Below are 16245 nucleotides of genomic sequence, written 5' to 3'. Positions count from 1 at the left end.
AAAGTTGAGGTGTGGTGAATTACGGTGTGGTGGATTTAGGTGTGGGGAGTTAACGTGTGGTGAGTTGAGGTGTGGTGAATTAAGGTGTGGTGAATTTAGGTGTGGTGAGTTGAGGTGTGGTGAGTTAAGGTGTGGTGGGAGAGTTGAAGTGTGGTGAATTACGGTGTGGGGGTTAGGTTGTGGTGTGTTTCATCTTCATCTTCATCTTCATCTTCATCTTCATCTTCATCTTCGTCGTCTTGGTCTTCATCTTTATCTTTTCCTTTATCCTGATCTAAATATGTCCATTCTTTTCTTCATTTACATATTCACCCCCACCATTGTTATTAGGTTAGGTATTTAAATTTTCCTTCCTCTTTGTCTTTATATCTAGGTTTCTTTACTTTTATTTTAATTTCTGTATTTATCACTTTCTTCTTCCCCATACTCAACTTTACCTTCTTCCTTGTTTGAGTCTAATCTTTTCATGTACATACATACATACATCTTATTCCTGAACTGCTGCTTAGCACGTTTCTTTAATTCGCTATCAATATTAAAGCATACATTTAGGGGGCATTTCCGCCCCAACCATGTACATGTATGGCATTGGTATTGGTGTGACTTTTGAATTGATTTTATCGCTCCATTTTAAACTAATTTGAAATTTTTAAAATTGCCTGCACATCAGCATCAAAATACCTTTCTAATGATATATAATTGTCTATACCTTAGAATTATAGTTTAGCCGTAAAAGGGGTGTAAAGGAAACATGATTGCCTATTTATATAATGATTACCGTTATATGGGATGTGGGCGTGGTTATTGTCCGATTTTAAAAAGTTTCGGCGATTTTTTATGCTGTACCAAGGCCAACAACTGTGCCAAGTTTGGAAGAAATTGGTGCAGCGGTTACCAAGATATACACATGTAACCATAAGTGGGCGTGGCTACGCCCATTTTCCAAAAATTTATAATATTCTTATTTTTCGTCTAAAAATTATTGTAAATATCAATTTTGAGTGAATAATCTCCAGTAGTTACTAAAATATCGCAGTTTTCGTATTTCTGAAAATTACCGTTATATGGGAAGTAGGCGTGGTTAAAGTCCGATTTCGCCCATTTTCAATACGAACCTACCTTGGATTAAGGGAAGCCTACATACCAAATTTCGTTGAGATATCTCAATTTTTGCTCGAGTTATCGTGTACACGGACGGACGGACAGACGGACAGACGGACAGACTGACGGACAGACAGACATGGCTTAATCAATTTCTTTTTTCATCCTGATCATTTATGTATACATTTGTCTATATCTATCTCGATTCGTTTTGGCTGTTGCAAACAACCGTTATGTGAACAAAATTAATATACCCTTGTCCACAAGTGCGCTCGGGTATAAAAACAAAGATAAATATAAAGAAATAGATGCGAATGAGGATACCGATAAAAGTAAAGATGAAGATAGAGGAAGAAAGATTAAAATAAAGGTAATTATAGAGAAAAGGATATAGATAGAGACACAGACTCAAATAGTGCCCAGTATTTCGGGATTTTAGATTTTTTTTTTTGGATTCTGGGAACTTATCGATAAAATAATAGATATTTTTATCGGTTTTGTGATCGATATTCTTATAGATTTTGTTATCGAAATTTTTATCGATTTTGTTATGGATATTTTTACCGATATTGCTATCGATTTGGATACCGATATTTGCGAAACTTATCGATATAACTATCGTTATTTTTATCGGTTTTGTTATCGATATTTTTATCGATTTTGTTATCGAAATTTTTATAGATTTTCTCATCGTTCTTTTTTATCGATTTTGTTATCGATTATGTTATTGATGTTTTTTATCGATATTTTGGTCGCTTTTTTAATCGAATTTGCTTACGATTCTGTTATCGATTTTGCTTTCGATATTTTTATCGTTTTTTTTTTATCAATGTCTTGATGGATGTTACTATCGATTGAGTATTTAAATAAAAATAAAGATAAATGAAAGCAGAATAACATTAATATAATTAGAACGAACAGGGTAGAGGTAGGGATCTAAATATAAAAAAGACAAAACGTGTATTCTTCACTAGAACGAAAAGGTTGGATGGCCTTCTTTCCCCTGCCTTTAAAGGAATGACGTTTCAGATTTCTTCGGAAGTAAAGTATTTACCTGTAATGATGGAAGTCTCACGTTGAGCAATGGACCATAGAAGCTTTATAGCTATGTGAAAAGGTCATTGGAAAAACGTGTGGTCTGTCACCTAGAGCACGATTCTAATTACTTAAAAAATTATTTGTGTTCACCACTATGTAGATATATAACCCCCCTTTCGGCCAGTATCAAAATGTTTTGTCCGAAAAGTGATTAGCAACTTTTACCGCGGCGGCGACGGCATCATCGAAACAGCTTGAAATCTGTAAAAACTGACGCATAGGTGAATAAACGATATGCAGTACGTGCGCTCGGCATATAAAATTCGCTTTCGCCCAAACTTATGCTACTTTACTTGTTGTTATTACCTTTGTTCATAGCTGCAACATGTATTTATATAATTGTGCACTCATTCGAATATGGTATTATTTTTAAGTGCCAATTAAATTGCACTTTCAATTTGCTTTCACTGGTTTACCACTTGAATTTGGTTTAGCACACATAAAATAGAAATTTGTATTTTTTATACAAATATTGCGGTATAGCGTATTTGAGAAAGGTTTTTAGGTTAGTCTATTGCACTATAAATACTGTAACTTAATGCATACAACCAATTAAATTCAGCATTTTATTCTCTACTTAAAGCTTTAGGCCTAAATTATTATTAAAAAAATAAAATTTTATGGAAATTTTATTTTACAGAGTGTTTTGCCTAAGCTGCAAGCAACTAAATATTCATTTTTTTTAAATCATGGCCAAATATCCAAATAGATTGAAATTTATGCCCAATTTAAAAGCGAACCCATCCTTGACCAACCAACTCCTTTTTTGGAACGTTAGATCCAAAACAATATCCCCTAGGAAAAATAGTAACGTCTGAACAACAAGAGGTACGACTGCAAGCGCAAGAATACCTTAGAGCAAGCCAGTCACAAAATTCTTTATTATATTGATTGTCAAAAACTTCAGTGTGATTTAAAACCGTTTTTGACTTGTTGTACCATTCATTATAATCTAAGCCTCAGTACGCTCGAGGAGGAAACTTCTTGGCCTCCAGTCTATAGCTGACAGGAGGACGTATATTTGCATACAATATTCTATCTGGCAGCACTATCTGCACAGATATATCTAATCTTTTTCGAATACAGGAATCTAATATTAATCTTAGAAATCTTAAGCTTTTCGTTGAAGGTCGTTGTACTATAATAAACACGCTAGCTTAATTAATTTCAACGGTAGCCTTTACTGTTTCAAATTAAATTTTTTCAAACTGTTTAAATAATCTAAATTTAATCATAGTGTGTACAAAATTCTGATGACTGATGTCCAGAACGTACTTAAATTATGGAGGGAACACTTTTCCACCCTACTGAAGCCCACCGTCAACGAACTGATTAGGCCTTATCAGTGTGGCTTAATACGAATCCACCATAGACTAGGTACTCAAAATACGCAAAATCTTGGAAAGCACACGCGAGAAAAGGATCGACTAAAAGGAGTTGCACAGGCGGCCTTCCTCTTTCTCTGTTGCCAACATCGCGGCCCGCTCGCTGCACTATGTCTATATCGTTGTAAAGCTCTTACAGCTCATCGTTGAAACTTCTGCGGTATTCGCCATCGCCAAAGCGTAAATGGCTGTAAATCTCTCGCAGAATCTTTCTCTCGAAAATTCCATGCCTCCGCGCCATACGCCAGCACAGGCATGTTGAGTGACTTATAGAGTGTGATTTTTGTACGATGAGAGAGGACTTTAGTTCTTAATTGCCTATTCAGCCCAAAGCAGCATTTGTGGGCAACAATGATTCTCCGTTGGATTTCAAGGCTGAGGGCGTCTACTTTTTCAAACTTGTAACTGTCAACAGCAATGTGGATGCCGAGACGCTTATGCTCTGACTGTTTGTTTGATGACAGGTGATATTTCGCTTAGTTCTCGTTCACCACCGGATCTACACGCTTTGATTCTATTTAAAACTCAGAGACGGCAAACAACGAAACTCCACTCTGATTTTGGTAAGACATTGCCTCGGAGACCATTGAACTCTTCATAGGGTTGCTCTTATCGTCGAGCTTGAGCAATCACGATTCCCATCTCTTGTTCATGGCTGAGTATTCATCCTAAGAATGATTTATCTGCACAGTTGAGATGCCTACACCCTCAAAAATTGTACGTATCCAGATATCTTCCTGGCGATTTCTAACATATTTAACAGTTTTTATGCGATTTGAACACTGATCATCACTTTTACTGGTACAAGTTGGGATCAACAGAATTCACTTCTTAAAAGACACCAATCATTTTAGGTTTTGCGTAAAATGGCTACGGAAATTTCTTCACTCAGTGTGTTACTCATAACATAAATCTCCATAAAGAATTTCCGTACCCCACCTCAAATACTTCCAAAGATTTGATGTATGAAAATCAAACTTTTAGGATGAGACTACGGACCCCTTTTTCAGTAACTTCGCCATCTATATCCTTCCAGCGATATATGTATTTATGAACCTTCCAAATATATTTGAGGCGCCACGCCTCCGTTTTCAATAACTCATTTTTTTCTTCAATAGTCTTCTATAGAATTTATATATCTACATACTACTTATTTCAAAAGATAAGCGTGGAAGGAGCAACATACCTTTTCCAGTAAAGGCCATTTTTTAATGAGTATGGAATTGATTTCATATGTGGCCTAACCCACAATATATATATTTCTTTGTACTTAACTTCTTAAAATAGTTTCAAATGTTATAAAGTTCAAAGTGAAAATCGCTTATTCCTAAATTTGATGGTTCGTTATTCTCTGTCCCTTAAAATTAAGGAATAATCGAATTTATTGTAAAATGGATCTAATATGAGACTATTTTATGTAGACAAGTAATAAAAAATAAATAAATTTTGGGTTAGGCCACTTCTGTTCTCATTGTCTCATGTCAAGTTGCTATACTCTCCAACAAATATTTTCAGAGATATATGTATGCACGTGCAGTATAAAATTGCAATTTGTTTGGAATCTGCCACCCCCTTGATACGAGTATGGCGAAATTATTTTTAGCCAATGGTCAGCCCTGACCAGCCTGAAGTTGATGTGTCTTTTTTTTTTTGACAGGTATTTCATCAATTTCAGTACGCCAGTTTTCTGTTGTAAACTTTTTAAATTTTATCTCTTTCGAAATTAAAATATACATATGTACTTACGTATAAAGCATTTTCAACCGTTTCAGTTCAATTAAAATTTATTCTTTATCAAATGGCAGCAATTTCAAATTACAAACTTATGTTTGAGTGTATTTGTGCAAAATATCCTAAAGTGTCATTTATTGATTAAATTCAAAATCAATTCAACTCCTGAATTAAATTGCATTTTAAATTGGCTGTATAGAAAACAAATATTATCTAATTTACACCAATTTAAATAAATAAATTTCTTTCTAGATAAATGCATAGCAACAGTGCTAGACATACTTACATATGTATACGTAAATTAGGGTGTTCCAAAAATGAATGTGAGAGAACTAAACTCGGAATTTTAATGCTCTCCCCACTTGGGGAAAAATATCCCCTTTTTTAATTCAAAAAAATTTTAGGGGTCGCTCAAGCGATCAATATTCGTATAAATGGTATTTTATTTTTCAATCGGCAAACTCGGCTGCTCTTCAGAAGACTTCAGAAAATATTATCCAATGGTTTAGTTAAACATTACTTAATATTAACGATATTTCATGGGTCTCATGAGTTAATAATAAAAAATGGCTAAAAAAATAACTGGGTATTATTTTTCAAAGTCTCCTGTTGAGAAACACAGTTTGCCCATTGAAAAATATAGATTTTCGAGGATTCTAAGTATACTTTTTCTACGAAAATTCATTTTTCCCAAATAAAATACATGGGAAAATTTGAGCAACAAAAAAGAAAACAGGGGTTTATATTTTCCGATATAGAACACTGCTAAAAATCCGACTTTACTTTCTTTGGACCACCCTAATGTATGTACATAAATAAAAACTATACATGTGCAAATATAATTGCCAGAAATTTGAATACTCATACATACATATGTATTTAGTAACGCTCACCTCGTAATTGATATCCGAATTTGCACGTTTATATGAATTTTTCGGTATGTCATATTGTACTATGTCACCATCCATATTGGCGCTGCCGATGCCATAACCGGTGAATGTAGTTTTTGTTGATTTTGCCAATGAAACCTGCAAAAAATAAATAAATAAATGAGACTTAGATAAATACAAATATGTACATACATTCCTACGTTTATACAAATGCATGTTTGCGCAAATTTACATGCATATGTTTAACATGTGTTAAATAAATGCAAATATGTAGAACTGCCAACAAAAATGGAATTTAAAAACGAAAGTAATGAATATTTATACATAAAATGCAAAATATTGTATTTCACAAACATAAATGTATTTATTCAACGTATTCTTTTGCATTCAAAAAAAAAAAAAAAAAATATATTTATGCGATACTTTTTTCGCATCCCTTCTACTGACATTATTGGTAAAGCTTTACCACAGGGTAGTTGACGTGTATTTTTAACGGAAGCCATAGTCCATTTAATTTGAAATATAAAATATTGTATTTTTATATCACTTCTCTCACCAAAAAAAAAAAAACTTCAAAGCATTCCACTTCCATTTATTTCAATCAATGGAGTTTAAATACAATAAAAAAATAAATGAAGTATTTGAAACATATTTTAGCCTTAAAAGCATTTTTTCATTATCACTCAAAAAAATCATAATTGTTTTTTTTTTTTTTGTATAACTTTGGGAAGTTTCCAAAGAGAATATGCATATTAGAGGCAATACCAATTTGCATCAAATACCAGATATGTGTGAAGTCTCAAGAGTGTGCCACCAAATAAAAAATATCTGTCATAGCTATTTTGTAATTTTGGAAATTTTATAATTTTTTTAATTTCAAAAATTTAAGATACTTCCAAATGTTAACATTAAATGGTGATAATATTTTTCTCCCTAAAATGAACAATTCTAGAGTAATAAAATTTCCCAAAAATCAATGGTAAGTCCTAGCTTCCTCATACTTGCACTTTATTATACTAAAATTGAATGGTCTAAAAAACTGCATACTCAAATTTTTTCTGGAGAGCGTAATTAAAAGTGCAATATTTGAATGATATTTTGCAGAGTTTTCTTTAATTTTTCACAAGGTTTGGAACTTTGCTTTTTGGGGTTTTTGTTGTAGAATTAACCATGTTTTTATAAAAAATTAGCGAAAAATAAAATATTAAAAAAAATAGTTGCCCGTATTGTAAAAAATTCGCTGTACCTAAACTTTATAGACTGACTCTAGGTAGGGTTGCCAACCGTTCTATAATATAGAGCACTGTACTATTTTTCCGGTCGGCGAACTATATACAGTTGGAAAAAAATATAGTACGCAAAAATATTATATTTCTTCAATTATAAATATAACATATTTCAGTAATTTGCGCGAAAAATGTATATTAAAATGGATGACCTTTATTCTGAAACAACAATATTAAATGAAATATTCTTTAAAGTAAAAGTTCATTGTGAGTTTATAATCAAAAAAGGTAACATATTTACTGAGAAGGAGTAAAAAAGTTTACTTAAAATTAAAAACTATACTACTCTACTAAAATTATCTACTCTCTATTCCAACAACTTCGGCATTTACTGGAAGAACTTTTTCCATCACTTAAAAATCGTTTTTACTTTTTCTTTTAAATAAAATATTATATTTATTCGAAGTGTACTATATTTATTCTAATTTTTTTGAAAAGGTACTATAAATATCTTAGAAAATGTTGGCAACCCTAGGTTCTTGACTTTGCTTAATTTAGAAAATAGCTCAGGAAGTTGCTCGATTTTAGCCGTCCAAATGAACGACTTTTAAAGTAAAACCCCATATCTAAACAATTAGTTGTATGGAGACTATAGCGAGGCCTTTTTGAATCGGAAGCTGAGGTAGGGCGTTTTTTAACCAAATTCTGAAACCGGCCGTTCTTGGAAAGTTTTCTAAGGCAGGGCGTTTTCGAACTGGCCGCCGAGATAGGTCGACCTGTCGCTAAGGTATTGATAGGTTTTCATTGTAAGATTTCTCTTGATAAAGAGTGAAATTAGCGCGAAATTTCAAGTTCCTGGCTATAGAAATTGAGAAGTTATCACAAAAAACCTCACAATCTCTCAATCAGTTGTATGGGAGCTATATGCTATAGCGGTTCACTTTTTCCGGTTCCAAAAAATGAATAATACATTACAAAAATACATCTTGCTTAAAAAATCGCAACTCGACCCATGGCTTCGGAGCGGAGCGGAGTGAAGGATTTTAGCTGGAGCGCAGCTGGAGAAAAGTTTTAAAAAATTTTTATTTTATTTTTACTTGGCAATACTGTTCATTGCATAATGCCACGAGCCATCGAGTGAAAATGGTTTTACAAAGCCTAAAACATGTTAATTTTTTGGTTAAATTGTAAGAATTTTTAATTATTTTACACCCTGGGTGCGACTGGTTAATATCCAACTGTCCCCTATGGAGACTAATGCTCCAAGGCATCGTACAGTTTCATAGGTAACGTAACTCTTCTTCCTTATCGTTTTTCTGACAGGCTGTAGGTGTGTTTTTGGTTCAGTGTGTTAGTGCATTTTGAATAAATTCTAATAGAAATGAAAGAAATTGTAAAAGATAAGAGCGGATGCCAAAAAAAAAACAGGTGATCTTAGCTGTAGGCATTTTTTGGCAATCAGCTGATAGTGTTTTTACTTAGGAAACTGTACGGTGCTCCAAGGTCAGCGGTTCTGTTTGATAGATCAGAATTTGAGAAAGATGATTCGGGCAAAATTTTTTTATGTACATGATCTAGGTGGTTTCCAAGAATTTGAAAATCTTACTAATCCTCATAGTTCAACTCGCGCAACACTGATCGGGTTGAGGGGAGTTGATTTGCACACTCTACCACCCAGTCATTTCGACTATCAAAGCCGTCTAAGGGCATATGGTTTATTGGATTGAAACACCAACATACTGTCCTATGTTTGTTATTCGGCCATAAATTGTTGGTAGTAGAAAACTATAAATGCTTAAATAAATACGTATACGTATCTATGCAACAATAAATTGAACAATATTTTCGCAAATGGCCGTCAATTCAATGAAAATCTCTGAATATGAAAGAAAAAATGAAATGCGGTTGCAATAATTCAGTATTTATAATCGCAAATAAGAAATTGCGAGGGATTTTCTAAAAAAAAAAACAAAAAAAAATATCGACGATTTTTTGTAGCTACGTTCATAAAGATTAAAAAAACTAACTGAGCTTGAAATATTTGTGCATGTTTTTTTGTTTTTTTAATATCTACATAAAAACGATTTGCTGAGCTTGCAAATGCCAAAAGCAAATGTTAAGCCGAAAATTGCATTCCTCTCGCTCTCGCGCTGCGTTGATAAGCTTATTTATGTAATTGAATTTTTATTCGACGATCTATTTTTATTAGCATTTGAGTTTTATATTTTTGGCATGCCGTAAATATTTATTTATTGCTTCAGTTTGGAATGCACTCTTAAAAATCATTTAATGTGAGTTGTGGGGGAAAAACTACACCCCGTATCATAATTATAAGCGCACCAAATATTGACAAATTTTTATAAGTTATCCTTTTTTTATTTAATTGCAGTTATTTCTTTACTTTGTTACTTTAAAATTGTATAGGCTACGAAACTGCATACTGAAAATCATTCTAAGAAATATAATTAAAAAGCTTGAGATTGTTTAAATATCCAGACAATCGGGCATGTTGTAATGGTTGCAAAATTTTTAAGTACCTAATTTTAGGTCGCTTAGCGCCCGTATTTGGGAGCCGTAGGTGACGATGCATATCGACAAACTGGTGCATCGCCTACAGCGGAAAACCGGGAAATACCAATGAGTATCTGCACACCATTCGTGCAGAAATGTCACACTAGAGGGTACAAAAAGCGCATTGCACCTTTTAAGGCTCAACAAATAGTTCTTCGAGCTTCTACGAATGAAAATACTTCGTACTGAATTTCCATTCTCAACGAGGATGAGATTCTGCAATAAAGCTTGTGCTTAAAAATAAACAAATCCTCCGGGGAAACATAACATATCCATAATGCTAACGCTTTTATATTGAAGTCCTTACGCTTTCGCAATATATGTATATTTTTAGGCCCAAACATATATCTTTCATTTAGAGGTAAATAGCGATAGAAATCTAGCGTAGCGACTTCTAGTGTACCACTGCAGGTCTCTCTTCTCACTAAGTTAAGCAAAGAAAAGGATAAAATTGAAGACTGAGATATCGTTGTTTAAAGTACAAAACCGCGTATCGTCATTCTGCAAAACTACGTAACTGACATTTGCTGCCAAAAATTGTATTTGCTCACACAAGCTCTTGGCTCAATCTTTATCCATTTGTCATGAAATTAACTAGCCAGAAATGCGATTGCTTTATAAAAATAGAACCATTTTGAAATATGAGTATTTTTACTCTCTAGAAAATAATTTATGCAATCTCACATACGCGGTTTCGCATTTTGTTGATACGCGGTTTTGTACTTTAAACGCCGATGTCTAATGTCATATTCTACTGCTCACCTGACTTCATGTCACTGCATCTCAACTCAACTCAGTTGAAGTCACCCCAAATCACCTTTTACTCACTCCGACTCACCTTATTTCACCTTAACCCAACTAAGCTCAACATACCATAACTCACCTAAAGTCATGGTAACACCCTTCAATTCACTCCACCTTAACTCAACTCACTTAAACTAATATTAACTCACCTCATCTCAGATAAGCAAATAAAATTGCAACAGACCGATGTCTTTGCATTATAGATTTTAAAGAAAAATTAATATGGTGGGTCTTTATTGGGGCAACAGAAGCCAAATCAAAAATTTTTAGAATTTTTGTCTGTCTGTCTGTCTGTCAGTGTGCTTGTACGCGCCTCACTCGAAAACTAATGTATGGAATTGAATGCAGTTTTGACTGATGTATTACTAGAGGTCTAACTTAAAATATACAAAGAAAATAATTAGAGAGTTGCTACCTCTTTGAAATTTGCAGTTTAAGTAAATTGATAAGATAAAGCAAATATTGCAATTTAGCTGCCAAGGAAAGAGGTTTAAGAGGGCTTACAGCCGAAAATAATTTTTGTAGAAGATTGCCACCTGTTCGAAATTTTAAATTTGATTTAATTGAGAAGATAGTTTGAATATTGCAATATGGGTATCAAACCGAACATGTTTAGGAAATTTTATTGAGGAAAATATTTTTGAGGAGGGTTGCCACCTGTTTGAAAAATTGTATTCAATTAAATTGATAAAATTAATGAGATATTATAAAACGGTTACCAAACAGCAAAAAAAAAAAGGTTTTAGGCGTAATGAAGCACGCCGGGTATTTGCTAGTCACAAATAAAATTGATTTCCTGATTTGTGATTTGATAAGTTTATAATCTCTCCTTTGTTATGTTATGTTAACTGATGTTATGTTAAGTTCAGTATGTAGTTGGAAACATACAAATTAATTAAGAGAAGTTTTAATTCCGTAGCGAGCCCCGCTGCACTCTTTCTTTGATTTGATATAGCAACTCGGAAATGGTCCACTCACGAACGTGGGCTATGGAGCTGACAACATGGATTAGCCGAGAGATGTACTAGAATTTAAGTTTTTTAATTGACCTTTTTCTTATGTTCCTTAAAATGTTTGAAATTTACTTTAATATTTTCATTTATTTTATTTTACGAAATACTTTTGCAATCGCCATTTGTAGCCCGGAAATAAGTGTGTATATAGTTTTTATTCCTGCTAGCTTAGTATTTTAACATTCATGCGAAAGAATGCGCAATTTAAATAACTGTAAAAATATTTTATACATTTCCGTATAAATTAAGCATAGATTTGGCGCTACGTGCAAAAATTTCACCATGGCAATTACAAAAAAACAAAAAAAAAACTAAACGAATAGAAAATCTATGCGCCCATAAACCTCTGCACCGCCAAACAAATTCGACTGAAGTCAATAAAAGCGGCAAAGTCACGTACGAAAAGCGTGCACGAAAACTATAATATAATTTGCATGACAGGCTGAGTATGTAAAATTGATGAGGACGAGTGGATTCGAATAAGGAAGAAAAAACCAAAAAAAAAACAAGGCAGTAGACATTTGTAGTGTTTTGTTACTATTTTCGCGCTGCCTTTACTACATCGAACGAAATTCCGTTGCATTGGTGGTTGGTGTTGGTAGGCACAAGCAGCAAACCTCCTGTGCGAGGACGAGGAAATGATTTGACAAATTGATCGAGCACATAGTTTGCATGACAGTCTGCTGTTGCTGCTGCCACTGCTGCTGTTGTTGTTTGAGAGAGATATGAAGAGGTGTGTGCATTATTTAGTGTGGCTGTGTAGGTGTATGCATGTTTGAGAGTGTGTGTGTGTGTGTGACTATGTGATGGCGTGCCACGAATAATTTGTTGCATTGAGACAAATGGCTGCTATTTCTCAAAATTGTTATGGCGGTAGCTTGTAGCAAAGCAAAACAAAACACTGCTTAGACTGCTTTGATATTTATGTACAAAATCGAAAGCCTCTGTATCACTTTTGTTAGATGAAAGGCCGTCATGCTAACAAGATAACAAAATCCAGGATTCACAAGGCATTAGAGTACATACTTATTTACATATGTTTAAATTTAGATAACTTTCTCTTGGCATTTGAATTCAGTAATTCGTGTGACAGTATATGACAATAGCTGGTCTTAGTGTATGGGGGACGTTCCATTTTGATCGGATCAAACATTAAAGTAGGCAAAGGAGGCACTCCCAGTATTATTTAAAGAAACAAAATCGCTGGGACTTACTTATTTTGATCTATAGCGCCAAGCTTTGCAAAGATGTTTACTGCAACATTGGGCTATTGTTAAAAGTTAGCAATTTAGAGGCTTTTATGTCTCAGATTCTGGAGAGAGACGACTAGAGCGCCTAACCTCTAATACTTTGAAAATCGCATAATATATGCTCTGAGGTTTCATCCGTGAGTCCACAGAACCTGTAGCTCGTCTCTGCAAAAATTGCGACAATGCCAAACTGGCATCATAACTTGCTGTGTTCTTTCAGTTAGCTTATGAGACTAAAATTCGCGACTAAAATTTAAAGGTCCTTGCGGCATTTTCCTAGAGGGAGTTATAATTTTCTTAGATTGCCGTTTTCTCTTAGTCGTTTGCTGCTGAGCGCCTACCTACTTCGTAGGACATTTGACAAACCACTTAAAGATGTGAATCATTCAGGTTCTTTTCTAATTCGCCCTTCTGTTAAAACATTTGCGGATGTACATATATTTCGATTGCGAAAATCTCCACCTGAAGTAAAGTTGGAGATATAGCTATTAGTGCAATTATTTGCAACCCATATACAAATAACTCACAATCTAAACGACTGTGTATAATTTGAAGCAAACAACTATGAGTGCGAGGCTGTAAATTATATATGCAATGTTATAACACTAAAAATTCCTTCTTTGGTTCAATCGTTTTTTTTTTTATGCAACAAAAAACAAATGATGGAAAACAGCTGATTGGCAGTTCAACTGAGTCAACCAGGGTTGCACTTGGTATTCAACGTGAGTGGAATATTGACCATTTATGCTTGTTGGATTTATCCGAGTTGAATATAACCGAGTTGGAAAGAAGCAAAAATATGGTAACAGACATCTTCGAGCTTGGATCCATTACTTTACCAGACTTGGGAGCCCTTGCGAATCCGTGAGATTTACTCACAGAAAGTGGCCCTTACAGGAATTATGTATTAACTTGTAGGGCTTATTGAAAGATAATATCCTTTGTGAGATGGATGCTGGGATCGGCAAAGAGTGGTTTAAAACCACCAACTGTACTCGAGGGTTTCCACTTCCTATAAGAACAACTAGTGAACCCGCATGACGTTAAAACGCCCAAAATTGAATTTCAGAAATCTAAAAAAATATTCCAAATGTTAAACTAAATGCCGTGCAGCCATTTCTGAGTGAAAAGAGGTCTCGCATAGTTTCGCTTTTTTTATATTTTCAAAATTTCGAATCAACCTGTAGCGATAAAAAGGTTCCAATTTCAAAAAATAAAATTGGAAATAACGGTGCAAATCTAATGACCTTCACTAAAAATTACCTCTCGTATAATATACTTAGATCAGTACGGCTTTTCGAAAAGGTGGCAAACCTAATAACAGATATTTATTCATTTATTCGAGGTTCCATTTTAAGTTTTCATAAAACTTGTGTATAAGTTGACTATGTAAATACGACTATTAAAACAATTCGAAATCGTTTTTAAACATATTTTCAAGCTAAAATTTTTTCCAATCCCTTTCTCTTGTGATACAAATTTCAATTAGCTGATGAATTATTTTGAATTTGATTTTTCAAACACGTAAATAATAAATAAAGGTCAGATATAAAGCCTTTTCAAAACCATTTCGATTGATATACTTCTATTGATAATTCATATAATTTACAAACTAATTTGAATGTAACCTTTACACCGGTGGCAACCCTTTTACAACATTATAATTGTTCCTTCTAAAGATTTTTTAACACTCCATCGCTTGACACCCGTATTTTAATATTTCATATAATCTGTATATAAGTTAATCAAATTCAATTTTTAAAACAGGCGGCAACCCTCTTAGAAAGTATTTTCGAGCATAAACATTTCCGAAATTCCTTCGCCTAGCTTGACGATGAATATTTTAAATAACTGATGAATATACTTCAGAATTACAGCCTTTTCAAACCCATTTCGACTGATATCCACATTTTAATTATTCATTTGGCTTTTAAAATAATTTGAACTTAACTTTTTAGACGGGTGGCAACCCTATGCAAACACCTCAAAAATATTTCTAGTGTTCAAATTAAAGATTTCATAACAATTTTTCGCTTGATACCCGTATTTCAGATAATTACTGTATAAGTTAATTAAATTCGACTTTTTAAATAGGTGGCGACCCTCTTCAAACTTAGTCTCAAGCTATAACCTACTTTAATTACCCTCGTCTGACATTGTGGTACATATTTTAATTAAGTTGAATTTTATTTTTTAAACATGTGGCAACCCTCTAAATATAGTTCAGAAATAAAGCCTTGTCAAACCCATTTCGATTGATGCCAATATTTTAATAATTTATTAAGCTTATTAAATAATTTGAATCTAACTTTTTAAACAGGTTGCATCCCACTTTAAACACCTCAAAAATATCGTTAGTGTTCGAACTAAAGATTTCTTAACACTTTTTGGTTTAACATATTTTTATATATCGTTGTGTATAAGCTAACTGAATTCAACTTTTGAAACAGGTGGCAACCCTCAAAATATTTAAAATATTTACAAACTATTACCTTCTTAAAATCTTTTCGTCTAGCGCCCACATGGCGAAACTTATGTGTGTATATCGATTACGTAATTCCCTTATTTAAATATAATTTGAAGTTAAGAAACAAAGCTTTTTAAACCCATTTCGATTGATACCCATTTTTTAATAATTGGTTTAACTCTTTAAATAATTTGAACTTAATTTTTTAAAAGATGGCAACTCTTTTCGAAACAGTAAAACCATATTGCACAACTACAGCCCGCACCCTTTGATTTGACAACTCACTTTTGAAAATCGGACGAACGGTGCAGATCTGATGGCATTGATTATTAAATAATTTCAGTATATTTGTATTACAGGTGGAAACTTTCCAAAAAAATAAAACCAGTTTGCACATCTACGGACCAAGCGCTTTAATTTGACATCCCATTTTTAAAAATAGAGCGAATGGCGCAGATCTTATATCCAGAACAAAAAATTATTTCGCGTATTACTTATATATGTTATGCATAGATAAACGTCGAAATACGTAAATATAATTTTGTGTCATATATTATGGATCGGTATACTGTTTTTCCAGATCAGGTAATTTTCCCAAAATATTTTAATTTTTATGAAAAAAATGCAAAATTTAACAAGGAAAAAATTAAAAAATTACACCTTTTTTGTAATTGTTTCTTATTTGTGTTAAAGCCTTTTCTGCTGCCAA

The 16245-nt window shown here is 33.3% G+C and overlaps 1 protein-coding gene across 1 annotated transcript in view; it reads right to left on the bottom strand.

The window, feature by feature from the left end:
* The window catches only part of LOC118741864 (ras-GEF domain-containing family member 1C-like), a 170846-nt gene that overhangs the window by 92749 nt on the left and 61852 nt on the right, over positions 1-16245 (bottom strand). The window contains exon 2 of the mRNA XM_036473839.1: positions 6209-6343. Within this exon, the coding sequence (XP_036329732.1) occupies positions 6209-6343 (135 nt within the window). The remainder of the gene's footprint in view (positions 1-6208; positions 6344-16245) is intronic.

The sequence above is a fragment of the Rhagoletis pomonella genome, unplaced genomic scaffold (genome assembly GCF_013731165.1).
Source record: "Rhagoletis pomonella isolate Grant_MI unplaced genomic scaffold, Rhpom_1.0 Rhpom_scaffold_00006, whole genome shotgun sequence".
In the NCBI taxonomy this organism is placed as follows: domain Eukaryota; kingdom Metazoa; phylum Arthropoda; class Insecta; order Diptera; family Tephritidae; genus Rhagoletis; species Rhagoletis pomonella.
This window is presented reverse-complemented; position numbering and strand designations above follow the sequence as displayed.